The sequence below is a fragment of the Heliangelus exortis genome, chromosome 11 (genome assembly GCF_036169615.1).
Source record: "Heliangelus exortis chromosome 11, bHelExo1.hap1, whole genome shotgun sequence".
Classification (NCBI taxonomy): Eukaryota; Metazoa; Chordata; class Aves; order Apodiformes; family Trochilidae; genus Heliangelus; species Heliangelus exortis.
In genome coordinates, this window is record NC_092432.1 from 10,212,197 (window position 1) to 10,239,400 (window position 27,204).

Here is a 27,204-nt window from a genome sequence, read left to right on the forward strand (position 1 = left end):
AGCTCACTTTGACAGTCCAGTTATGAAACTCACTATAAACAATTCACAAGAGAGCTCAGCTTTTTAGAAAATCTGAACTTCAATTGAGCTCCTCTCAAAATGTGGTTCCTGGCAATTTTCCCATGGTCACACTGTCACTGGGGGCTAAGTCTGGGGATCAGAAAATCTCTCCAACTTCCCATACCTTCTGCCAACCACCAGCAGGGCTTGCTCCCTCTGCCCCACTCCCACTCAAACTTCAAGGCTTAGCATTGACACAAAAAAAAAAAAAAAAAAAAAGGTAAGCTTCCAAATGTTGTAAAGTATAAACAGTGACAGCAGCTATTTGGTATGACTGCCAGAGGCAGGATGCTGTGAAAAGGCTATGCAAGCTCCTTTTTGGAGAAAACATGGTTCCCTACAAGCTACTGCTCTAACATATTCTTTTTAAAGAGATGTAACTTGCAGTAATATTTCAGAAAACATAAACTCCTTCTAAAAAGTAAGCAGTGGCTCCAAAGTAAAACATTCCATATTTAGGTAAAGATAAAACATTATATTGTTCACCAAGGAAAACAGTCGTGTTGCTTGGTTTAGGGGCTGTGACAGCACCACCACTGAACTTGACCTGACTGCTGTTGTGACAGAGCTCAGCTCCATGGCATTAAGCAGCAAAGAACAAGACTCATCATCTCCAGCAATGAGGATGTGTGATAGCATAACTAATTGACAGGAGAAGCAGAACAGCCCTTTCATCTGAAATTCTGCAGAAAGCAGATGATTTCCATGGCAAAAGACAAAAAGAAAACAAATCCCAAGAAAATTAAAAGTTAAAGCAGAATCAATGGAACCATGAGGGAGCATCTGAGTTCATAGGACTTACTCTTTCCCTCAGAACAGTTGTTAACAAAACAAAAGATCTTTAGGTTTGCAGAACCCTCTTTGCCTGGCTTTGAAATATTTCATTTCTCTACTATATCCATGTTTATTCCCAGCTTCTTTTTACCACCAGGAAACTTTGCCTTATGTATGAAAAGAAGCACTAGCTTTTCTGGTCATGAATGCAAAATGCAAACCCATATTTCATTACAATTTATTCCTCTCATCTTCTTCTAGACACATGTACCCAGTGTTCTTGGTCCCTGTCACAATATTTGAAGAAATATACACAGGAACATTCACACTGATGTTGTTTCAGTGCTACGTATGTGCTAACACTGGTTTGGATATTAATGCTTCATTCAAAAATACCACTCAAGAGTACAATTTCTTTATTGTATTTATCAACTTAGCAACTAAGTTTTAAGGAACAACAACAACAAAAAAATAATTATCATATTCCATGCCAGCATTGTGAAAAACAAAATCACAGAATCATAGAATTTTTAGGGTTGGAAGGGACCTTTAAGATCATCTAGTTCCAACCCCCCTGCCATGGGCAGGGCCAGAAGTGGAACATGAAAGACTCTTCCCATTTCTGTACCTTTAAATAGATTCCCTGAATCTTTCTCCAAAGCACAGTCTGCTGACTGCTGTCGGAGACAAAGCACTGCATTACATGAACACAGTTTCATCTCAGAGCAGCTCTTACGTTCCTGGGAACATGATGGCCCTGATCCTGCATGACACACAAGGAAGATCAAGGTTGCAAGCAGAGACAAACATGCAGTGAGTTGGCTGAATTGTCACATACTGACCAGTGGCAGTTTGGTTCCTCTGATTTCAGCTCAGTGTCTCTGGCCTTGGCCACACCACAGCATCATTACCCACACAATGGTCACCTGCAACCACAAAGCACCAGGCAACCTGACACATCCCAACACACTTCAGATGCAAGCAGAGAACTGAACAGGTACAGGTATGTTGAGAAGAAGTCCTTTTGGATGCCTAGAAATTCAAAGTTTTAACTTGGAGGGTCACCACTCTCAAGAACAGTGACAGAGTCACAGGTCTCAGTTATGACCTGGAGCCACAGCAATTTATAATTTTATGAAACTACTGCTTTAGAACAGCCCCCACTGCTATATGCTATAAACCGAGAAAAAGATTTAAAAAAAAAACAAAAAAAGAGACAAATCTATTTCCTACCCCACTACTGCTGTCAATTTAATAATATCAGCTATTGATAGCTTTTTGCATTAGTTATGGATTAAGCAGTCATAAACCCGAGCATAAGGGCTGATATCTTAGCTGCACGTCAGAGCAGCCAGGTAAGTTTTGCTTACAGACAAAAAATCAAATTCTGTCTGTTCTCAAAATTGTAAGAACTTTGCCAACAGTTTCAGTATAGCCAGGAACTTGCCTACTGGGGCTATACTGATGTTTTTCTGGAATGGCAGAAAATAACTGAGCTCTTAATACAAATATTTTTGCCACTATTTTTATTTCCAAATCATATATTCAACAGGGAGCTATTTTCTACTATAGTGAGAGGTAAACAGAGTCAAAGTTCTGCCTCAGATATACCCTCAAGCCCACAGCTTTTAATGGGGCTGAAGGACTGTCATTTGAGTCAGAACTGGGCAATCAATAAACCTGTTCAGCATTTGAAAATAATTCTTAGCTTTGTTTTAAAAAAATCAAGTGCATGTATCTTGCCAGCTATCCCAGAGCCATCCACATCCACAGTGTGAAGCAGAGCTCTGGATTCCAGTGCTTGTAGACTTACATCCCAATACTTGTCCTATAATGAGATACTCATCACTGAGTTCCAGCTCATAGAAAGGTACAGTTTTACCAAGCAGTTAAACTGCAAACGGTGTGCAGAGCAAGTACTTCTTCAAGTAAACAATGTTGTAGGTGTGGTTGTCCTCAGCCATTTGTGGAATTTCTCACCAAACTTCTATAGAAAAAAAAACAAACCCACACCAAAAAAACTCAGGCATCTTAGCCGAATGCTGATCTTTATTATTTATCTATTATACAGATCTATTTGTGCACTTAAAAACTTGGAATTAAAACCACTGTTGTAAAATAGAGTTGTGCAGTTCAGTGTCAGAAGAGACACAATACTGATAATGCCATATGAATAAGAAACATAATCTACCTGATCATGCAAAAGTGTAAATGCTCCTAAACACAGGAAGTCTGAATTCAATGTGGAACCAGGTTCTTTTGCTGTGCTTAAATTAAAATACTAGCACAGTTGTTTTCAAACAAGATCCTTATAAAGAAGGTTTACTTTGCTGTTCACTTGCTGAGGTTATTTATCTGATTAAATTTTATTGGAGATAACAGAACTTCAATCTGAAAGACAGAAAGCAATGGTAAATGTGTAACTTCAAAAATACGTTGTCTTTTAGTGGCAAATAAGATGGGGCCTCATGAAGTTTCCACTGAATCCCAGTAGGGAACTAAAGGTCACATCTAACTCAGAGTTAAAAACAGTGGGAAGTAGACGCTGTCATTCTTTCATATTTGCCTATTGATTCAGTGGGGTTTTTCATATGGATTTACTTAGGAAACTGGGAAATTCATGAACAAGGAAAAGATTTCAAGGTTACCACCATTCCCTTAACGATATCAGAAATCTGTTCATGTCACTATGTAAAATGTTTGATATATAAAGGAAAACTCCTCTTACTAGAGAATGTTTGATCTTTCACATTTTTGAAGTTTCCTGTACAACTTAATTTATTAATGTGTTGCACTAATTAATGTGCAAAAAAATTCTGCTTTTGCAAAAAGGGTGATCTCTCTGTTCCATTAAAGAACCAGAAACAACTCAATTAAAAAAAATTATTTAACAAACATATTAAATTAAATTTACAGGTTGGTTAAAAAAATTTTTTTTTTTGCACTTCCTATTTATTTCACTCAGGAATGAAAGACATCTGGCCCACAATGAGACTGTCTTTACACCAACAAACATATATCACTATAGATCAATATATCATTCTAATTCCCAGAGAAATTAGGCTTAGAGTACTCAAAAATAGTCTATGATTTAATAAAGTATCAAAACCTTTTCCAAGCAAAGAGGGGGGATCCTAATACAAGTCCCTTATACTGGAAGTCTTTTTCACTAGAAACAGTATTTTACTCCCAGAAATGCTTTAAAATCCTGAGTATTCTTTTTTATTATTCCAAGTTCTTTTATTTTGCAAGAACATAAACTATTTACATACATATGCCTTTAAAAATTTAAAACAGTATCAAAACCTATATCAAATTACCTCGTCAACCACATTGAAAATGGATTGTCAATGTATTTCCCTGTCAAAAAGCAGGTTCTAGCCCTCAACCTTTCTCCTGAAACAAAGCCATGCATGTGGGAGCTGGTTTACAGAATGCCAAGCTTTTTACTTTATGCAGAGTGACAGCCTTACAGATTTTTACAAGGAAAAGGAGAAAAGGGCCTGGGAGTTCGATGTGAGGCCAACAGGTCAGCCCAAGGGATGGTCTGGAAGAATGCACAGATTAGAGACCCTGCTATTTCATTTCACAGTGTGTACCAACACCATTGATCATGTTTTGGCCTTAACAGGGACTTTAAGAACCTAAAAGGGGATGGATGCCAAAATCATTTTGAAAAGCAGAGGGCTTTAAAAACCACACTTCCTTGATGTCTTTGAAAACTTAAAAATCTGACTCTGGGCAATAAAACTATTGAGTATGTCATGCACATTAAAACTTTTCCATTTGCATCTTGTCATCCTGTATCAATTTAAATTATGGTTAAATCAAGATACCTCATTATTTTACCCAATGGACGGATAGCAAGGCATAGAATGCCACGAGGCCAAGAAAATTCCTAGTAAACTCTATTGAATGAGTGGGTTTGACATAGGGAAACACTGCAATTCACATAGAAAAATGCACTTTGGACATAAAATCACACTCTACGTGCAAGCTCAGAAACATTGCTAACAATGTTTTTATTCCATCCATGGCTGGTAAAGCAGTTTACAATCTGGACATATTATATCCATACACACCACCAAAATAGAACACAATGCTAAATTGTTCTTCTATGTGTGCAGGTGCTTCTGTGTTCCCCTGACAAAATGACAACTTACATAAAACTTGTACTGAAACAATTTCACCTTGGGGCCAGCCTGCTCACTGCCATATTTTCTTTAGGTTTCTTTCACTTTTTGCTCTAGCTGTCCATATATATAAATTATTTTTTTTTTCTCTTTGAGGATTTGTTTGAAGGTCAGTCAAATCTGGTATTCCAGGTGCTCAAAAAGTGGGATACTTTCAGTGCATTGTTACTATTGCTTAAGAAATCCAATTCTGGAGTCCCTTCTCAAGATGGAAGCCAAGAGGGATTTACAAAAGTTCACATAATAACTAAAGTAGAACAGCAATTTATCACTGTAGGTAATGGCAACTCTTGGATATCACAATTTCAATGGATGTTAAAAATAATTCTCTTTCAAATATGTCTCAATTTCTTGACATGGACATTTGTTTGAACATGAGGAACAGATATTAAAGCATGCATTAAAGTAAGTTTCCAAACAGTATTTTTTCTAAGTCTCATTTGAACTACAAGCAAGTTTCTCAACGAGACATTTTTCATTCTTCATCTTCTTCTACATAAATTGTAACCATCTTCTAATCTAAAATTCACTGAACGTGATGCATCTGCAACTGGGTGTAACCATTCCATGATTTCATATTTGTAATTTATATTTAGATTTAGCATTATGGATGTAAAATCTGAATTGCTGGCAACTTAAATAGCAAGGCAATGCTAGTATCTTGCTCTGGAATTCCATACCACATGTGATACTGGGAACAGTAAAAAGGGAGAGAGAACTATTGAGTGTATCACCTCCTGTTCTGCCTGGTTTATAAGTATATTCTACAACTAGGCAATTTCTCACTGTGGATGCACTTACACTTCAATCTGAGCCATACAAATAAGAATACAAAGGGTATAACACAGTTAAGATAGATACCTAGAACTGTAAAAATAAAGGCTTGTTTTTAATATTTCCTCTATTGACACATTCAGGTGGCAGAAAAGGAAAGGCTTAGAAATTGACTATCTAAAATGGCCAGGGAAGAGACACAAAGCAAGTTCAGACCAGGAGCAGTGAAGATTGCAGGGGCAGAATTGATTCTATGATTCTATGAGCAATATAAAGGGCAGAGAGAAGTCAGTGCTTTGTGCCTGGCAGATTAATTTGCAGCTGAAAAGTTTCGGTGAAGTTTTTACCAAGAGTCAGTACTTCAAAAATGCAGGGTCTAACTTAGCTCATCTCAGGTACACATGGAATTGCCCTCAGATGCAGTGACAAATTTTGCATGAGTTGGTTTGCATGACCAGGAGAGTTACCAATAATAATGCTGTAAAAATTAAAACCACAGCTTATACTACCTTAGTGGTCCAGCCATGGATGTGCAGTGAGTTACAGACTGTTATTTTCCAGTTTACATTACAAACAACATTAGATTTAAAAAAAGATAGAAAAAAAAGATAGAAAAAAAAAAAAGACTTTAATATGAACCCGGTTTCATGGTTACTGTATCAGTTTGCTTCATGCCATTAAAAAAATTGTATTCCCATACCTTGGAGAAAAACAGCTCATGCCTTGCAACAACAGCATAAAAAGCATCAGCCTGAAAGTCTGGAGCCATTTGGATTGAGAAAAGTTTGTGCATGTCAGTGTGGGAAGGGTCCTCTCAGTGGGATCAAGGAACTGGATAAAGGAGGGCTGATGTTAGGGGGTGGGAGGGAATGGGCAATGGGAGGTTTGTCAGGAAAATGATTGAGGACAGTTTCAGTGGGAACAGGGAGAATCAAGAGAGGGTGGATGGCCTGAGTGGAAGCATGGACAGTACGTGTGGGAGTTTCAAAGGGAGGGAGAGCTCGCCTGTTCCAAGGGAAAGGGATTACCAGACAGACAGGAAAAGAGCAGACAGCTTAACTGACTAAATAATGTGCTGTTAAATGCTGAAATGAGACCCATTTCAGTGCTGCAGGTACAAGTTTAGCATACAGCCTCTTGTAGGCAGAATTATGCAACCACTGGTTTGCTGCCACTAAATTCTCAGGCAATTTCAGAGGGTTTGAATTAAGAAAACTTACTGGCTGTAGGGCCATGGATTTAAACTGGCTGTCCCACACCAGCTGACAAATCAAAAGGCTATTTCACATTTAGACTTGCTGGCTTAGGATTACTTTTAATTTACTACAAAGGAGGCTTGGTTTTACTCTCTGATCCCCTTGCAAGCAAACACACATATCTTGGTGTTAAATATACATGACAGAGTTACACAAAAGAAGAGGAAGGAAATCTTAGATACGTAAAGGAATGACAGGGCAAAATATACTTGCAATGTATGTGCTCCAGTGTATGTTTGTGCACTACAAAAGAGTGACACACACACCTGGTGTTGGGACAGTATTCACTTATGAATACCCAAGACAATTTTAACTGAACGCCCAAGAATTCCTTAAACCATTCCAACATTTACTCCACTTACACTATAGACTAAACAGAGGTATTGCTCTAAAGGTGTTTAGGCAATTTTTTATAAAGCCAAGTACCTCTACCACAAATCCAACAACACAAATGTCTGAAAAATAAAAACATAACTAGTACACATGAAAATGATAGACTACCACAATTTCAGGTCCACTTTCTTGATACTTTTAGTTGCTAAAAAAAAATAAAATTAAAAAATCAGGACAACTCTCCTCTGCAACAGTAACAGATGTCACTTGATATTCTTAATGTAGCACTGGATAATCAATCCCCAATCACTGTTACTGCCTCTAAATCTTGCTCTTCTTTCTCTGTAAAAAGTACAGAGTTTAAGCTGTGGAGCTGATACATTGAACATTAAGGGAAGAATTTTCATGGCTGGTTCACTTTTTTAGACACTACATTTATTCAAGTTCAGAAATTTTCCATTGAAAGCCACTATGAAAATACTAATTAAGGAGGAAGATACAGGTTCCATGGTCAAATATAATACATTAAAAGGGCTCCTCTATTCCTCATACACTATCACCATACTCAAATATAGCAGAAATACATATTATGGCCTGAATCTCTGCACACACACACATACACTTTCAGAACTGCAAATTGCTATAGGTAAACTTAATTTTTTCCATGTTAGGGAATAACAAGTAGCTTTTAGCTACAGTTTGTAAATTGATCACAAAATCACAAAATAAACTATGCTCACACCACACACCCAGAAAATGATTCTGTGCTATTAGACCAGAAGAAAGATATAATAAGACATACACATAAAGCCAGAATAAGTCTGGGGGCTAATCAGCAATATATATAATGTTATTTTACAGCTAGAATGGGTTACTTCTTTTTATGACACTTTCTGACCTGAAAAATGTGCATTATAGCTAAAAAACTGATTCAATAAATGTTATTGCACTACCTACTATACTTACTTCAAAAAACTCAATGCCAATGCCAGACAAAGTGAAAATATGAGATCTATACATGGGCCAAGTTTTGTACTTAGCTCTCACATAGGAGTTTCTCAGCTTTAGCCTGTGCCTATGCAACAACAGAATGTGAATGAATTTCAATTAAAATACCCTGAAACCAAGTGAAAATACCATTCAGACAAGTTACTGGCTATTCACACAAATTCTGATGACACCCCCATCAGCCAAAGCACAGAAAGTTTGCAACACCTTTTGTACACGTGAAGGTATCTCAGGGACCAGAAATGGTGCACTGCACACTCTCAAGAATAGCAATAGCTGCTGGTATCACACTAATTCTTACTTTTCTTCCACGAATAAAAAATCCTTTTAACTCCAAAACAGCACAATGTCCTGCTCAATACTCCTTTTGGCTTCAGGGATTGATTTCAGGCTCCTGTCCCTTATCTTCACTGTTCTCACACTTTGTTTCTTCCCAAACAACTCCACTGCACTGTGAAAACTGCTCCCCAGTGATAGTGTGGCCCTCTCTCCAGCACAATCTCTGAGACAACACAGGTTTCTAGCACACTAACAACTGTAAATCTGATCACACTACACACACAGATTATAAAAGCAGAAAGTGAAATACTATGCTGGTTCACAGCTCTACGGAGTACCATGGGATTCTGCACATTAAAATCAAGCAGATGTGATGTGACCAACAGATTTTGCATTCAGCTGATCACAAACAGAATTCCATTCTCATTTCTCAAAACCCATCATTTCACAGCAATGTGCTGAGAGTGATGACAAGGGCAGAAATTATGAGCGAGTGATAAAAATCAGAATGACTGCCAATGAGATTACAGTATGCATATGAACCACCAACAATATAGCATCTGGCTGAATTATCCAGACCTAGTAACAAGGATTTTGGAAAGTTCTTGAAATCAAAAGACAGAATTTAACAAAACTAAGACTGCTTTCCATGCATGCTTCCAGAAACAGGTTTTGGAGTTGTTTTTTTCCCCATAAGCAAGCACACAGAAGACAAATCCACAGAATAAAAACTTTAAGAATATTTTGTGTTTATATTTTGTAATGGGCAGTTATAATCACAATTAAAAATTCAGCCAGCAAAATAATTCTGATGACAACTTAAGCTTCCTTAATGTGGTTACTGTGTTAAATATGCCATAAGCATGTCTATATGTGTGAACAGGGCCACAAAGTTCAGTTTCCTGCATAGCGTTATTAACACAAAAATTTAGTTTAGAGTAAAACACTGCAGCTTCATGTTTTGCCTTAGATTTTGTTAATTTCTCCTCCAACTCACAACTTCCGAAGTATCTGCTCATATTAGGGACTTTTTATAAACTACGATGAACTATGAAACCCAAATCTGGAGGAAAACAATTGAAGAAAATCACCCACAGTACTGAAGAAAATTATTACAAGTCAATACTCAACAAGCCGTCTTAATGAACACATTAAAATCTTAAGAAAAATACAAATAATTATATTTTCTGTGAGTCTGCAAGACACTTGACATTTAGCTAGTTCTTGTCTGCATCTCAAGTCTGTATCTTTGTATTTACAACATGTCTTATCTCAGTTCTTATCACAGTTACCCAAAGCAGATCAGACATGTTATATAATATCCTCTGGGCTGCTACAATTTGATTATTTTTGTATTTACAATTCCTTATTTTTCACAGACCAAGAGACAGTTCCTCCAAAAAAAGCAAAGGAATAAAATAATCAAAACTTACAGCATTAGGAACTAAAGTATAACCCATAAACAAACAGGCCATTAACAGCATGTAAATAGACCAGCAAGCACTCCACACTACTCTCACTTAAAAAAAAAATAATCACACATTACTATCTTTTTCAGTACGTGTCGGTCAACTTAATACAACCTTGTGTTGTATCTCTACAGAGAAGTATGCATGCTAGCACACATTAAAAAAAAAAACCCTCACAAAAATACCCGATTTGCAGCTAAAGACAAGGTCAACAAGTTTTTGATGTAAATCAGTACCCAGAGCAAAAACCGCTGTCACTCTCCTTTCAACCTTCTGAATGGAGGAGGTATGCAAATCGATCACCCAGCTAGCAGGTCGCTTCACCCTGCGTTCTGCTTCCATACCAGACAAGCACAAACAGCAGTACTGAACGACCCGGCACAAACAAACACGTAGATGAGAGGAGTTAGTGCAGTGCAGCTCCCACGCACGGCGCATCCCCCCACGGGCGGACGGGCCCTCCACGAGACCCGTACCCCCGGCCCTAAGGACTGAGGGGGTCAAGCACACCGCGCTCCTTCCCACCGTTAGGAAAACTCGTTTTGTGGAATGAAGAAAAAGGCATGGCTACATCTATAAAGTCATTTCATGAGACGGATTAGTTTATAAACAAAAAGTAGCTCAAGCCGGGAAAAGCTCCCCCGCAAGCGAATCGCTTCGGCGGGGAGACTCCTTGGTTAAACTGCTACAGCCAACTCCTGTTCTGAGAGAAACAGTGCCTATGTTTCGCACCCTTTTTACCTTAACACTGGATCTGCTGGTCTGGGTCTCTGCCTCCATGCTCTGGCTGTTCTCCCTCTTGTCTTTCTTAGAGGAATTAGTCCTCACCTTATAAGTGTTGGAGGATTTAATGAATAATCCTGGGACGGGGTTGCCTTGCTGCTGTTGAGACATGGTTGTGTTGGTCTGGTGAGGGGAATTGCACTCCTCAGACTCTTTGCTACTGTGATAGACCACTCTGCTGTCAGAGATATGGATGCTTGGAGCACAGCCCATGCTTTGTGGCCACCTGGGGAATACTTCTAAATTGTATATATATATATGTGTGTATATATATATATATATATATCTTTCCGTTGGTATTTTCCCCCTGTTTAAATTTTTGTTAACAGGTTGAATCTCTTCCCTGCGTCTCCGCTACCCTCTGAAGCATTGCCATCCGTCCCTTCTACACCTCCAGAAACGTGTCTGTTCTCCTCGTCCTCCAGGAGGTGGGTCCTTTTATCTCAATCTCAGCAGTGGGCTTGGGAGCTGGAGGGGAGGGAAGGGGGCAAATCAAGAACCGGTCGACTTCATATTTTCACAGATTGTTATTAATTTTTCTAAGCCATCTGAGAATCTTGGTAGGATTTTCTTTCCTTCGGAAAAAAATATTAAAGAAAGAAAAAAAAAAAAAAAAAAAAAAAAAAAAAAAAAAAAAAAAGAAAGAAAAAGGAAGGGAGTGGGGAAAGCAAAAATAACAAGAAGCCCCCAAGCCCCAGACCACACGCACACACACCCGAGTGTCCTCTCGGCCGGACGCTCAGAGCGGCCGGGGGCACTGCACCATCGCCTCCCTCCTAGTCCGGAGCACGGAGCATTTTCCACCGGGATTTGCACAGCGTTACCGATTAACCCGGGTACGGGCCGGGGCCGGGGGGGCCGCTCCCCACCTCCTCTTCCGCGCTCCCGCTAAGCAGCGCCCACTCCTCGCGGTCCCGCTCGGAGCCGTGCCGGGGGTGCGATTGGGGTGTGCTTTGGGGCCGAAATAAATAATTTTCAAAAATATAATAATAATCTAAGATTGCCCCGAGGACCCGGCTGCGCCCCTCACGCCGCGCTGGGCATCTCCCGCGCCGCCTCGGTCGCGGGCGGCCACCGCGGGGCTGACATGCAGGTTCCCGTCGTCGGAAGGAAGAGCCCCTCGTCAGGCGGCACCGGGGCTCCCTGCCCGTCGCAGCGGCATCCCGGCCGGCGGGGCGCGGGCTCTCGGCTCAGCGCCGCGGGAGCGGAGCGGGCCGGGCCGCGGGGAGCTCCCCTCAGCGCCGGGGACGGCCCTCGGAAAATGGGGGCACGGCCCGGAGGGGCTTCCCAGAGGCGCGGGAGGAGCCGGCATCAAAGGGCCTCCATGTTGGGGGCGATTTTTTTTTTTTTTTCTTTTTTTTTTTGTGGTAAGAGAAATGATGCGAAAAGGCGAGCGGGGGGAAAAAAAATTTAAAAAAAAAAAAAAATTTTTAAAGAGCGAGAAGTAGCAGCAAAATGGTCCTAGCGTCCCATCCCGGCGGAAAGGATTGCAGCGGCGAGAGCTCTAATTCCCAGGGCCGTGGTGTCCGCGTCCCTTGCAGCAGGGGAAATGCCTCTCCTCGCAGCCGCCTTCCCTCGCTCTGCGCCCGCCTTGTTATTACCGATGTTCCTCGGCGGCGGCCACGGCCCCCCCGCCCGCCCTTCCCTTCCCCCCGCCAGCGCTGCCCGGCGCTTGACAGCGGCGGAGCCAATAAGAGCGCCCGCCGGGGCTGACCTCCGGCCCGCGATGGCGTCAATGCAAATCAGACAACGAGGCCCAATGGCGCCCCGCGCCGCGGCTCCGCCCGAGAGAGCCAACTTCAAACCGGCGGGACGCGTGCGGACACTGGTGGCGGCTTCACCTGACACGGGAGGAGCGAGCGCCCGCACCCCCGGGCCCCCGCCGCTCACCCTCGGGCCCCCGCCGCATCCCCTCGGGCCCCCGCGGCCCGACAGGGCAGTAGTGAGAAACACGGAGCCAGAGCCGCTTTTCCAGCATCCGTGTGCTGGCATGACTCCAGCCATTTCGGGCCCAGTCAGCTTATTTCTCTTAAGAAATAAATAATAAAAAAACAACACTACAACAAAATGCACCGGTAGAGTTCTTAACCCAGCATCGTCTGTCAGGACCAGACACTTGCCTGAATACAAGGGATGGGCAGCCCTAGTCAGCCTGCAGAGGAAAGCTGTCAAGTTGTTCTGTGCGGCTGTTCCTCAGGAACAGGCAAACAGCCAGAGCACAAACCCTGTTGCTGCTCCTCTTGCTTTGCAGCTCCAGCCACACCAATCTCTCTGAAAATATTCTTAAAGCAAAGATGTGAAAAGGGAAGATGATATTATATGGGTAGAGCCAGACCCTAGGGCTGGGAAAGTGAACAGCAGACAGACTACTTCTGGAATATTTATGTAAAAAAAAGGACTTTTTCTGTTTCTACATCATATGGAAATAACCATACTCCTATATCATGTAGGTGTATTGTGACTTTAGATGTCTGTATATACTTTAAGAGAGAAAACAGAGTATTTAAGGTTCTTTGAAACATCGCACCAATGCAAGAAACGTTGTTATTATGGATAATACGTTTCAGAAGGTACCAGCTGAAGTGCAGTCAGGGTTCAAACAACAGATACACAACACCTGACTTGATCAGAGACCATGCACAACCTGATGGGCTCATAAAAGCACTGTTCATGTTCCACACATGCCTTTCACTTTCCTCACTTCTCCATTTGTAGCTCTGCCAATCCTTACTCTAAATGACTTGCAGAGGTGCCACTCCATGGTTCTGCCTGCTTGCACTAGCTGAGGAACTACTGAGGTGACAGGAGTTCAGGGAAGGCCAGAACAAACTTTAGATTTACAATCACGGAGAAAACCAAATATCAGGGACACGACTTTTGTCAATAAGCTCCAGCATCTGAGGAGGGAAAGTGATGTATCAGAGGAGGAAATTATTTAAATTACTCCAAATTTGTATCGTGAACACTTTTGTGCTCCCCTGTCAGAATCACTCCGTTCCAATTCCTCAGGAGCACTTCTGCGCATCCAAAATATTCAGCCTTTGAAACGTATGTGAACTACAACGGGCACATCATGAGGTTGTAATTAAATGAAAAATATGCAGATAAGTTGTGACTATGACAGCAAGAATGGCAAAAAGAAGCTCTTCATTCATATATATAACAGCATCACTTGCAGCAGATGAGAGCACCTTATAAGGTTAGGAGATGCAAAGCCCAAAGTTAGTGCTTTTGAGAAATGTGGTTTTTCAGGATAACCACAGTACTTGCACTGTCAAAATGCTTTTATTTACTTCTCGTAATTGCTAGCATTAAAGGCTGGAAAATCAAATCTTTCCTTCCCAGATCTCTCTGCTACTATGCAATTTCAAGTCTAAGCAATAGTCACATAAACTTCATCCACCTCATTAATTCAGTTGATCTATACCTCCTGTTACAAGCAGAGACTCCGACTTCTTGTCCTCTCTCATCATTTTGGATGCCCACTTAAGATAAGCACTTAACAGTAAATGAAAGGCTTGCCATACCTGGTTTTAACAGTGGGCACTGTGTGCAGAGGGATCTTGCCCTCATTCTTTCCTTTATGTTAAGCATTATTTACTAGACCCCATTAATAAGAACACACTTCGTTGCAGCTGGAAAGACACTGAAAGAAAAGAATTCTGTGCTTTCTACTTGTACCCTTACCCACAAGTGTGGGCTTTCTTCCTCAGCCTTAAGGGATCTGTCAGCAAACCTGGTACCACACGTTATTTCTGGTGGCACTGAGAAGTCAGAGACAGCACAATTTCATTTTCAGAGCTCCACATTCAGTTTGCAGTGCTGACACCTAGAGTTAAGCTTTCTGCTTTGTAAAATAAACAAGTTTGATTTGCAGCTACACAAAGATGAAATGTACATTTCATGATGTAATTTCAAAAAATATCCATACTAAAAACATCTTTGCTTTCCATTTTGGAGCCAAACTCCCATTCAACAAATACTTTTACAGTTTACCCAAATGACAGGCAAACAAATATTGGAAGGAGGGGTGGAAAGGCTTCGTTCAACATTACATAATAATAGCATGACAAAACAACAAAGTGTACGTGCAGATATGAAGTGCATGACCTCTTTGCTCTTTTTCAACACTAACCCTTCGCAGTTTATTTCTGATTGTATCTCTCTGCAGCCAAACTTCAAGCAAAAAGTCATTAGCCTCCTTTTGTGAGTTTTTCTGATGAAAACTCACTGCCTTGAATGGGAGAATGAGGTGAGTGCAAAATGTCTGTACAATCTCCTAGCAGTCAAATAAAAGCCATCAAGAAATCAGAGTTGTTGCTGCACTGATGAAAATCCAACTAAAGACATAAATTTCTATCTGAACAAGACCCTGGCACTGACATTTTTTTGTTTCTCTCCGATTTGAAATCTTTGAGGGTGTTTTTTTATTGCCAATAAAAAAATACAGTTAAAATATAAATTTACCCACAGCCTGGATTCAAAGAGGATGGATGAAAAGATCAAAATCTTTGCCAATAGTAGTAATTTGTCACAACACTACACAAACCTTGTTGATAAAGGGGCTTGTTCAAGTTTACTTGCTGAAGTGCAGATCAGGAAATGGTGGGCTCTATTATTCAAAGAAATGAAATAGTGCAAAAGAGCAGAGGAAGAATAGGCGTGTAGACACTGGCTGATGAGAGCTGTGGGGGAAGTGCAAGGTCAGTAGAGAGTCAGTATGTGAGAGGTCAGAAGAGAACTAGCTCTAGGAGACAGCTGGGGAATGAGAAAGGTTATTTATGGAGAATAAGGTTGAATTTCATTCAGGACTGCAGAATAAGAAAGAAGGCTAGAAAAGAGCTTGGAATGATTGTTATCAGATTGGTCTCTAGACGAGTGGGTGCTGTGGAAGATCGAAGTCTTTAGAGAACAAATAGATAAGCTTAAAATTTTGAAAAGATTGATAGTTATGGCATTCAGTTGCTTCTCTATCCATCTCGGACAAATTATATTGGGTCCCGCATTTTCTGACAAAAGACTGAACAGCACATTGAGTCTCAGATTTTCCCCACTGCTCCCCATGCCTGTAGTCTCCCTCCAAATTTCCATAAGCAAAAGCATTTCTCCTTGATGTACCAGCAGTATGTGTCTATTTCACACAGCCCTTGACCGTTTCCCATTGTGCATGAGCATTGGGACAACTGCCTCCTGTCCAGCTACACTAAAATGCAGATGAAGACCCAGACAAAGAGTTTGGTGCCCAAATCCAATTCTGACAATATTTCACTGCCCAAGACACTGACAGGTAGAACTAAGGAGAAGAAATGATGGACTAACACCCACACTAGCAACAAATACAAGTGTGCTTTGGAATAAAGTTTGTTCAGCAATGGCAGAGCAAGGATGCCTGCAATCCTACGAGCACAAGGCAGCAATCTTGACAGATTATTCTATGTCACTTTAATTGCTTCTCCCCCAGAGTTAGCTGTGTGTTCCAACTGTGTCTTCTGGCCTTCTGAAAAGTTAGGCAATTCTGCTGGTCTCTAGGCCAGCAAAGGAAGCAGGGGGGAGGAGGAGGAGGAACTGGAAAATGTGCCAGGATACAAACAGCTGAATGGACTCTCCACTGCTAACTACTGACACACACGAGCTGTGACAGCTCTTCTCTCCAGCCCCGAGATATTCTAGAAGAGAAAACAAGGACCACATACTGCCCCAGCCACAGGTTAGTATCAGCATTGCCAGGGTACCTCTGCTTGTTTGTGTATAAGCAAAAGGTATCTTGGAACGGGGCATTTTCAGGTGTCACAAGAAAAGTGTAAATTTTGTCCCAAGAGAGATCATCCCCAGCTACTAGGATGTACAAAAGTACAATGAGTTTGTTTGCTGCATCACTTTCCTGATGTCCTGAAAAAACCCAAGGCAATCAACAGGAGCACCAGTCTGAAGGCCTGGCAGGCTGTCTGCCTTGCTGCTGTTGCATAATTCCAATTGCAGAACACAAACAATTGTCTGTACCACTTGGAAATCAGGACCTTCAAGACAGATTAACTCAGCAACTTTTTCAACTCTAGCACCAAAGACATTTGAGTTTAAATCTCAGAATCTAAATAGAGCTCAGATGAGCTTCATCATCATCACTGATGTAAAAATTATTTTTGCAGCTGTAACTAACATATCACACTCACTGCTGCTCAGTGACAAGCAGAATAGACACACCATTTCTGAGAGAAAATGTACCCCTCTTCACCACTGCACCTCCTTTATGCTTTGATGACCCTCTTTACTGTCCCACAATGTCCACCAGCTCCCACCTCCTGACTTCAACTCCAGTCATCAAAAAAATAGTGGGGAAAGGAGGAGAAAAGCACTCTAGTTCCCACACACTCCCCTATAACTATCCTGTGCTTCAACAGTGGGAATATCTATCTGGATACACAGCACCATGCAACCAGCTGTGACCTTAATGAATTAGTTGTTCTCCTATTGGAGAATCTTCCCTTCTCACTTAAAAATATTTTTAAGTATTTTTAAGCTAACTTACATTCATTTAATTTGTAAATCTTTCATTCTGTGATTTACTAATCCAAGGACAAGAACTGGTCCTTCTGCTGGAAAAATGATCCCACTTAGGTGGAGTGGTACATCCCATTCTTCCAGCCTACAGGCCCTTGCTGCCTCTTGTCCCTTTGCTTCCCAAGGATATTGGATGCCCTCTCTTAGCTAGGCCAGCCTCTGGCCCAGCCTGACAGTGACTACATCTTCATGATGCTTCAGATTCATAAATTGTTTCCTGATGCAATAAAACGTATCACATTGTAGCCTGCCTGGATCCAGTAAAATAAAGCAAAAGGAAATCAGTAATAGAAAGAAACAGCCTGGTTTTTCCATCACTAGGTCAGTTTTCTTTGGTCAAAGTTAAAATGATGAGCTCAGTCTTTGTCAGCCTAACCCAGCAGCTAAAATATCAGTTTAGGCTAATGAAGCAAGACCATCAGACAAACTATCAAAATCACAGGCTTTCTCTCTCAGACTCTTTCCTCATCTCCTCTCTCCAGGTTCTCACTGCCTTTTGCCAAGCAGCCACTTTCTCACTTGCTCCTGGTTCACCAGCAGTGGTAGTTGCCAGCAGCCTTCCTTCCCAAGCCAGCATCCCTAACTCTTTCCAGAGACAGATGGGGTAAGAGTGGAAAGAGAACAACAAAATACAGCTAGAAACTAGCTAGATTCCTGCAGTAAGCAGGAGCTAAAGAACTCTCTAAAATTACTCTTTAGGACAGGCTGTCCACCTGCAAAACAGGCGGCTTTCATGATTGCTGAATTTATTATTTAGGGAACAGATCCATCATTCACAGTTGTACTGAGCAGTAATTTATTATATATTCACAATAGCAAAAAATCCCATGTACTGGTTGTGAGATTTATGTTCCTAGATCACTCAAATATCTGAAATATTCCTCCTACAAACATGTTTGAATATAAGGCAAGGAACTGGGGCTGATCTGAATACTTAACAACTGTCAGATGTTTTCTCCAGCTTTTCTTTGGGCCAAACCAATACCTTTAAATACACTCAGTCACATCTGACTATATACAGTTCTTCCCTAATGTTAGGTCTTTCTGTGGAGCAAGGCAGTATCCTTACACATGCAAAAAGCTGAACCCTTAATTAACCAATCTTAGCATATCCCACCAAACAGATAACCCAGAGATGGCTGCGCAACTTACTGTTCTCTCCAAATGTGCCCCATTTTCTAGGAACGCTTCACATCCAGTTCTTACATTGTAATCAGGCTCTGTGAGTAATGTTTCATTCATGATTCACACTATTTTTCCAACTGTATTCTTGTTTCTGTAAGCTCCCATCAGGGAAGTTGCGTTCCCTGCCACTTGCCTGCATGCAGCTCTGCGTGCAGACTGCTGGAAGGAGGAATGTACAAGAATCCGACCTCTGCTGTGCCATGGCAGAGCACTCATAGATCATGAGTCTTGTAAACTCCATTTTACAGCTGTCTGCACATGCAGCTGAGCAGCAGGAAGAGCAACACCACAAGAATTGCAAGAGGAGATGACAGCTTGGTGAAGAGATAAGGACAAACCACACTGAGGGCAGGTGGAGAAACCAGACAATGTAAGTTTTCTGGGAATAGCTATTAAGAAAATAAATAAATTTTTTAAAAATTTAAAAAAAATAGAGAGACTCTCTCCAGATGTGTCAGGAAGATAAATCTGAGTTTTTGAAAAGGGGAAGGCAGTGCTTGCAGGCTCTTTCACCACAGCCATAACAAACATAAATCTTACCCACATGGGCACCATCCTTCCCAACAGGCTCAGCAGGGCTGGCTGCAGTGCAGCTATCACGGAAGGATCTGTCATATTAAGCAGAACAGCACTTGGCAGTTTCTGTGAATTATGGTTATAGCCAGCACAGCTGGGTGCTGCAGGGGCTGACAGACTCTGTAACATGGTCACAATAGCAAGCATTAAAAAAAAATAAAAATAAATAAATAATCACCAAACTGGTTTGGAAACAGAACTGAAAATTAGTTTTAAAACATGTGCTTTTAACTCCCAAGAGGCTTTCAAACAGGAGAAGGGGCAGGGGATGATCTGATGAACTGAGGAAGGCTGATCTCATGGCTTGTACCTGCCCTGGCAAGACCTCCTTGGTCTGCACTTACTGTCCCCAAGTGAATGGGTTCCTCATGCTCAGTCCAGAGGCTTTTTAACCTCCTCACTTGAAATAAGCTGTGATGCCATCTCTTTGTCTCCCTGATGGATCTTCAGGGCACAATTCTCTACTTCCTATCCCTTTGCAGAAAGGCACCTCACACTTGAGTGGCTGTAAGCAACCAGGAGCAGTGCTGCTCCTCCCTTTCCCTCTCATATGCCCCAGCTGCTAAACACACCATTCCCCCAACCCGAATCTGGTTGACTCTCCTGGTTTCGAGGAGATCCAGAGCAAACCAGTGCAGGCATTTTTACAAAGAAGGGGAATAACCAAGTCAGAACAATCACTCTTAAATTCACTACCTCAACAGTTATATCATCTCCTTGCACTCTTGGAAGTTCATTAGACAAACATCAGAGTCATTTGAGAAGGTCAGGATTATCCCATGCACATGACATCTCAGAGCCCCATGCAGATTGCTTTCCTCTTTCTCAGCTGGTATAAACACCTAAAAATTACATCTTTCTTTTGACAGTTTTAGGCATCAAAAGAAATAACTGCTTTTCCAAAAAAAAAAATCTCTTGAGTCTTGATGACTTCAAAATCTGATCTAAAGTGACTATCCCTTTGAAAGGAAATTAAATAACTGTCCATTCCACAGATTCCCATGGCAAAAGCTATGTGGCCTCTTGAGAGGGGTAAGGTGGGAAGAAAAAAAAAATAAGGGATATCTGCTACATAAATTGTTTGCTGAAACACTTGAAATTACCTCACTACAAAAGCTTTTCCAAACACAACCACGCTTGTTTCCATCAAGTACAGCAAATCCCTGCAAAATCAGTTTTCCACTGGGGAGAAATACAGGTATTCAAGAAATATAAGAGATAGCAGTATAAATCCAGCTTACCCACAGCAGGTTGAGCACGCATACAGGTTTGTGCTACCCAGAGGCAGGCGGGGATTGCAGCTATCCCATACTCAGCTGTCACTGGTTATCCATGGACTCATTTATGGTTAGTATTGGGTGCTATTCCTCACTTATTGGACCCAGAGCTGCCATCTTGCTTGCTTGTTTTTCACTCAGTACCCTGACCAGCCCATACATCACACACAGGTGGGAAAACCTTCCTGGGGCCTCCTCCACCCTAGCTCTCTCTCCCTCATTTAGGGGGGAATTCCAAGAAGTTTTGGGAGAGGGACATCAAGGAATACTTGCCTTCTCTTTCAGGTTTCCCCAGAAACCCTGAACTCATACCTGCCCCTGACTCAGACAGGCACCATTCAGCTCTCTACCAAACTCCCCAGAGAGATGAAGAGGGGAGGAACATAACAGGTCTCTTACAGTCACAATTTAGTGTCCATGTAGAAGCCCAGTCCCAATTTTCTCCCTACCTTGGATCAACAGCAGTGAGAGGACGCACAGGCCCTACCCCCAAACAGTATTTTGCTTTTGATTTTTAAACTGCTTACTCAGTTACGAGAAAGAAAAAAAAAAAAAAAAAAAAAAAAAAAAAGGCTGGAGGCATCTCACAGCTGAAACTATGCATCCAGCTATCCAGCTGCAAGGTATTTCACTGATTATGTAACAGATGATAAAAAAAGAAAAAACAAATTAAAAAAGAAAGAGCAATATAGCAAATTCCATCCCTCAATATTTCCATTGTTATTAATATTATAAACTAAGTAACACAGAAAAGTTCATATACAAGGGCTGTTTGAAAGTACTGTTCTTGAAGAGAAGACTATAGATATACGTGTTAAGTATAACACATCAGCTTTTTTCAGGCAGATGCTGCTTTTCCTAAACAAACAAGAAATGCAAACTTTTCCCTACTGCCAGTGCAAATTGTTGCACATTTAAGATTGGAAAAGAGGCACTAACCCATAGTGATAGTTACAGATAACCCATCATTGTACAAATTACCTGTAACATTAGGTACTCAGATAGAAATCACTGACACACAAGTTCAGATAAGAGGGAGAAGATCCTTTGAGTGCATGTGCTTTGTAAAACACATGGTTGTTTATTCCTTTGCTGGCAAGATGTTTTGGCTGTTCCTTAAAGTGTAGAGGAGAAAAATGAAGTATCACCAAAAGGTGACTCTCTGAGACTCAAATGACCCTGTGAAACATCCAGAGCTGTCAGAGCATCCTGGGCAAGGTGGGTAGCTACACGCAAAGGAGCTCCCAACTCCTCATGGTAGTAGCACAATGGCATCACCTCGCTACAGCCCTTAGTATCTTGTTGATTCAAGCTTCAGGCTCTTAGTGCTGGTCAAACAGAGGAAGGCATTTTTTCACCACAAGATTGTTTTCCAAGACAACCCAGACTTTTTCATACTGGCTGATTTCATATCTCCAATGCAGTGAGGCTGGTAACCCAGAATCCCTCTTAAGTACCTCCTTTGTGGTCATGACATGGCACTTGGGCAAACTGAGATAATTTAAAATCAGACTTGCTTTTCTTTGTTTGGCAGTCTGTTGTAGTTTTGCATTTTCACGTGTACCAGGAACTCCATTAGATCAGCCATCTTCCCTTTTGCTCACTGCCTTTGTTTCAGTTTCTTGTACATTCACACAATGCTGCAACACTCATCTTAACACAGCATTAGCCCCATTTTTAAAACCTTCCTATTTGTCCTAAAACTTTTGGCCATTAGAGGAAGAGATGGATGTGCTACATGCCCCAGAACTGTTTAGGACAATCTGCTAGGGATACATTCTTGGAAATTACACTTCAATATCATTGCAGATAATAGTGTAGTTTAGCTATTACTAAGCAACAAGGCTGCCTTTAGATGTGCTCATTAGGTGTGTGGACATCATTACAACCTCCAGCCTGCAGCAGAAGCATTCTTTGAATTTCCCTTCCTCTCTTCATTTCTGCTTTACACTGGACTTTTTGTGGGTGCCACTAAATCATAGTCACTGTTGATTACAGCAAGACCTGGTTGGACTGCAGGGCTGTGCCACTCTGGTACAAACCAACATGGTTTGCACAATGTCACAGCAACTTGGAGGGGATGCCTGAACACACCAAGCCCTCCCAAAGCACGGCAAGTAACTAACTCTGCACCTCATGCCTCAGTAGTATTATACTATTTATGAAAAATATTTTGTAAGCACTTTCCCACATGTACCTAAATATTATCCCCTATAAGGAATATATAAACAATCATAAGGAATGCAGATTTTCTCCCTTTTTATAATTCCTACTTTTATCTTTTTTAAAAAAAAAAAACTTTTCTTAACAATTGCCCCATGACATTTTTTTATTATCTAAATGTAGTGAGCTAGTGATAACATAAACACATTAAGAATTGTACTTTCCTATCTGAGGCATTTATCTCATGCTGCTATCTGAGCTGCCCTAATTTGGAGAGATTGATCCCACATTTCTCCCAGCACAGCATCTTGTGTTAGATCCTTGTGCTCACACAGGGTTGCTCTGGCAGTGCCTGGGCTAGCCAGAAGCTCTGGGGACAAAGTGTATCAACCTTGGTCTCCTTTCCAACTGGATATTCTGAATTTGCTGTGTCTGCTCCCACCCAATGAACCTCACAAAGAAACAAAGCAGAGATGAAGACTCAAAATTTTAGGAGGAAGATAAAGTAAATTAAGCAGTGGCCTTGCAAGACAGAGACTGAAGCAGGAATAAAAAATCTTTGTAGGAATAAAAAAATCTTTGTAGATTTCAGACAAAACCTAAGTACCCAGACCAGCTTCCTGTCAGAGCATAAACTGCATGTACTTTGGACATTTTCTCATCAGCTTAAAGCCAGCATCATGTTTGTTGCAATGACAGCATATTTAATAATGAAAGCACTCCAAAAGACATTTTGGGAAGGGAAACAGAATTTTATCAGACTAAATTCACACTGCATAAACACTGGTCTTTGAATACAGTTATGTCCCATGCATTATGAAAATAAAGCTGATGTAGCTACAATATTACAAAAATATTACAAAAATATTACAAAAGAAGAAGAAGAAAAAAATGAAACAACACTACAGGAATTACCCAGCTCATCCTCCACTTGAGAAGAATGTGAACTACTGATAAGTTTACTTTTATTCCTCTGCCAAGTGCTAGAACTTGGGAGGATTAATAACAGGAATGGGCTGGAGCCACGTGATTTAGTTAGCCCTGTTTGCAGTTCATCTCCTCAGCAAGGTACAGCCTGACCTTAGGTGACTGTGACTAGGAGGAACAATTATGGAGCTGAGCAGTGGAAAAAAAAGTAAAACAAAAACAGACGGAGCCATATAACTAAAAGAATTTAAAGTGTTTGGCTAAATTATGCACATTAGAATACACTACATCCAAGCTTCTTTAACCACTTCAGTGAAAAAAGAACTTCAGATGAGTTTACAGAAACCTTGCATTTCTCCTAGAACAGATGCTATTCTGCTTTTTTCCTTTCCTGAGCAGCAAATAGAAGTAAAGTCATTTATGTAAAGTTATATGGCCCTATCACAGACATACTGGAACACATCATAAATATTAGTTGATTTATAATTCTAATTCCTTACAGACAGGAAAATATAAATCAAGTGATTTGCCATAAATCACCTAGGAAGTGTTTGTCATTGCCTGGAAATAAGGCTGTAATCTGACCCCCTTTGCCACAGTATCCACCTTCTGAAACTTCAGTGGTTTCTGGGAAATCATGTGTTTAAGATAGTAAATGTAGCCAAGTAAAATTCTATATTTTTAAAGCATTTCTAACATAGCCTACAATGCTGCAGTAAAGCCCTGGCTCTCCTAGAGTTAGCACATTTTGGTCAGCACCAGTGAAAAACTGCTTGGTGTTTGCCATGGGCTTGAACTGTCTAATGATCACCTAAAAGGTGTTAAACAAAACAACTTTCTGATACTTACTTAAGAGTGCACTTCTCTGAAGGTCAGTTTACCATGAAAATGTTAGTAAATGCTGAGTGAGATGATATTTAGTCTACAAAGGACTGTCTCCTAGCTTTGTTACAAGCGGGAACCACTGCAGAAAAAGGAGCTGGTGCCTTGGGAAGACATATAGTAGGTTTACTCAAGTATCTAACAAGTATCTCACTTGTATATGGGAATAACACAACACTCTGAGGGAAGTGCAGACCCCCACAGACACCGTCCCCACAGATGTACTTGGAAACAGCTCTCCATATATTTTCTTAACTTGGCCCATTTAAAAGACTTCCTAGTTCTTGTTTGAGCATGGAACTGCTGGCATTTTCTGCATAACAGTTGGATTCCTGTTCAAGAAGGACTTTGAGAGCAGCACCTCTGCCAAGATGAGCAGCAGGCACAGAGGGGTGCTGGGGTGCTCCTCCAGCCTGCTCATGGCTCTCTGCAGCCAAATTGCCTGGAGTGCTTGAGTGCTGGTATCCAGACAAGGAGCTCTAGGATTAGAAACAGCTCCACTGAAGCCATTGGAGATGATTTTGGTCTTCTGTATGATGCCTTTCAAGTGCTGTTTGTGGGCACAGAAAAACACCAGAGGCGTGTCTTTGGGATAGAGTCATCAAAATGCAGGCATCTTGGCACACTCACAAATGCCCGCTGCAAGCCACAGAACATAGGCCTGCTGCCTGCTGATCTGCTTTGGAGAAAATTGCTGGGGTTGAGGGAATTTATTTTGTTCTGTACTTCAAGGGCCTCCTGTGGCCAGACAGAGGGGCCCGGATGCAGCTGGAGCACTCCCTCCCCTTCCTGGTGCAAAGTGAAGCCAGAAGAGCCGAGCACAGTTCCTTCTCTCCAACGCCCTGGGCTGCCTCACTGCACTGCCCTGGGCAAAGCATTCGGGGAGAATCCCCAACCCTTCCACATCTTGCCCAGTCAGCCAGGGAACTGGTGACTGGCATCCACAGCCAAGCCCCCAGCTAATCCCTCCTATTGAAAGCAGCTGTTTAGTCCTCTTCATGACTATTGGGATGTAGGAATTAAAAATTGGGCTTATCTATCCAAGGTGGACGGACCCTGACACAGAGGTGTGTAAACATCTGGTGTTTTGGGGGAACGTGTTAGAACATAACGGCAGCTTCTTGCACTGGTACAGAGTTATTGACTGAAATTCTCAACAAAGACAATAGATTCGTGTAACCACAAAATCTGTCACATTTATAAGAAGATTCAGTGTCACCTAAAAAGATGAGACAATGCTTGCATTAGCTCAGGCTGGGAACCTGATTTCACTGGCTCGTGGCTCCCTCCTCACATAACTGGCTGTGGTGGAGATCACCTCATCCTCTCAGATATCACTGCTGTCTCAGTCAGACAAGTGAGTACTGCGACCTGGTCCAGCCCATCAAGCACTGATGCCAAAAAGGAGATAAAAAGCAAAGGACTTCCATATAAGGGGAGAAGGAGTCAGGAGAATTTAGAAGAAAAAGAAGGATCAAAAAGAAAATTTTGTAGTGCAATTCAACCTCTCATCAACACAGCATGCACAGTGTCGCCTTTGGCTCAGTATCCCACACTATTAAGAGCAAAGCTAGATCCAAAAAGACAATTAAAAGGAAACCATACTATCTGGACAGAACATCTCTTCTGCAGAGCACTTATGATTAACCTTTCAAAACCACAATAATTTATCATCAAAGTAAAAAGCACAGTGAAATCCCAAATGCATTCACATGAACCAGGAGTAGTCTCTTCTCTGACAGATGTATCTGCTACAGGAAAGCATTTGAGCTACATAGAGTATATTATCAGTGTCTGGACATATTATTGTTTTTTGAAAGAAAAAGGAAAACCATTTTTGAATGCCCCTTGGAGTATGCATTGAGAAAGTTCTGTGAACCATACAATGAAGGAATCACCACAGTACAGTTGTAGGGAGTCCATTAGTAAACAGAATAAGCTAGAAGCTTGCAATGCCTTTTCGGAAAACATGAGGATTTTTTAAAAGTAAACAGCCTGCTGCTTGTTTGAGCAGTGGCTTACTGCAGAGCACTATCTCATTAGCTCACATAACAGGTAGTTGTTTCTTGCATGAAAATGAAAAGAGAAGCTAATGAATTAATTAATTCACTCAGTGTTTAAAAAAATCCCTCCTTCCTATCCATCCCTGACCGTGACTTCTGCCCCTGAATCTACATAGTGCTCCCTCTTCACCACAGTTATCACTGATGTGAAACAACTGTGTGCCAGCTATTGACTCTACCCAAAATCCATCATAGGCACCCCTTGCAAAATATGCACCTTGCTGTAGTGTGCAAGAGTTTCAGTTCACAAAAACACAACAGGATGACTTAGAGTAACCACTAACCAGACATGCTGGAATGCCTAAAAGTGTCCAAGATTAGTCATTTGGCAGCAATCCTGAGGAAATGTTACTTTACATATCCCACTCAGGACAGAAAGGTTTAGTGCTTGGGGCTTTCTGGCAGGCCTGAACCCAAATCCTGCCCCAGCGTAGCTTAGATCAGCCATGGCTACAAGAGCTAGAGCTAGGATGCAATTGCCATGAAACCCTAGATCTTTCACTTTGTCAAATCTGTCTCCTGCATATTCATTTATTCACCAAAAAAAAAAAAGAAAACCAAACAAAACCAAACCTTTCCTATGTTTGATTTTTTTCCTCTAGATAACTTCAGCTTACGTGTCTGTCAACTGAAAGCAAAATGCA

General features: G+C 41.3%; 1 protein-coding gene and 1 long non-coding RNA gene across 9 annotated transcripts in view; both read right to left on the minus strand.

Annotated features, from left to right (window-relative positions):
• The window catches only part of PDE8A (phosphodiesterase 8A), a 153,085-nt gene that overhangs the window by 108,880 nt on the left and 17,001 nt on the right, over positions 1-27,204 (minus strand). Inside the window, exon 1 of one of the 8 annotated variants that reach the window (XM_071754423.1) lies at positions 10,888-11,650. The exons of 5 other annotated variants lie outside the window; for them this stretch is intronic. In XM_071754423.1, the coding sequence (XP_071610524.1) occupies positions 10,888-11,142 (255 nt within the window). In that variant the 5' untranslated portion in view covers positions 11,143-11,650. Of the gene's footprint in view, positions 1-10,382; positions 10,550-10,887; positions 11,651-27,204 lie in introns of those variants that run through there. 2 more of the 8 variants (XM_071754424.1, XM_071754431.1) reach the window with 2 other exon arrangements.
• LOC139800876 (uncharacterized) lies at positions 11,442-11,752 on the minus strand. Its single transcript, XR_011727986.1, has 2 exons — positions 11,645-11,752; positions 11,442-11,504 (listed from the first exon to the last, which is right to left on the minus strand). It is a non-coding gene; the product is annotated as an uncharacterized lncRNA (long non-coding RNA).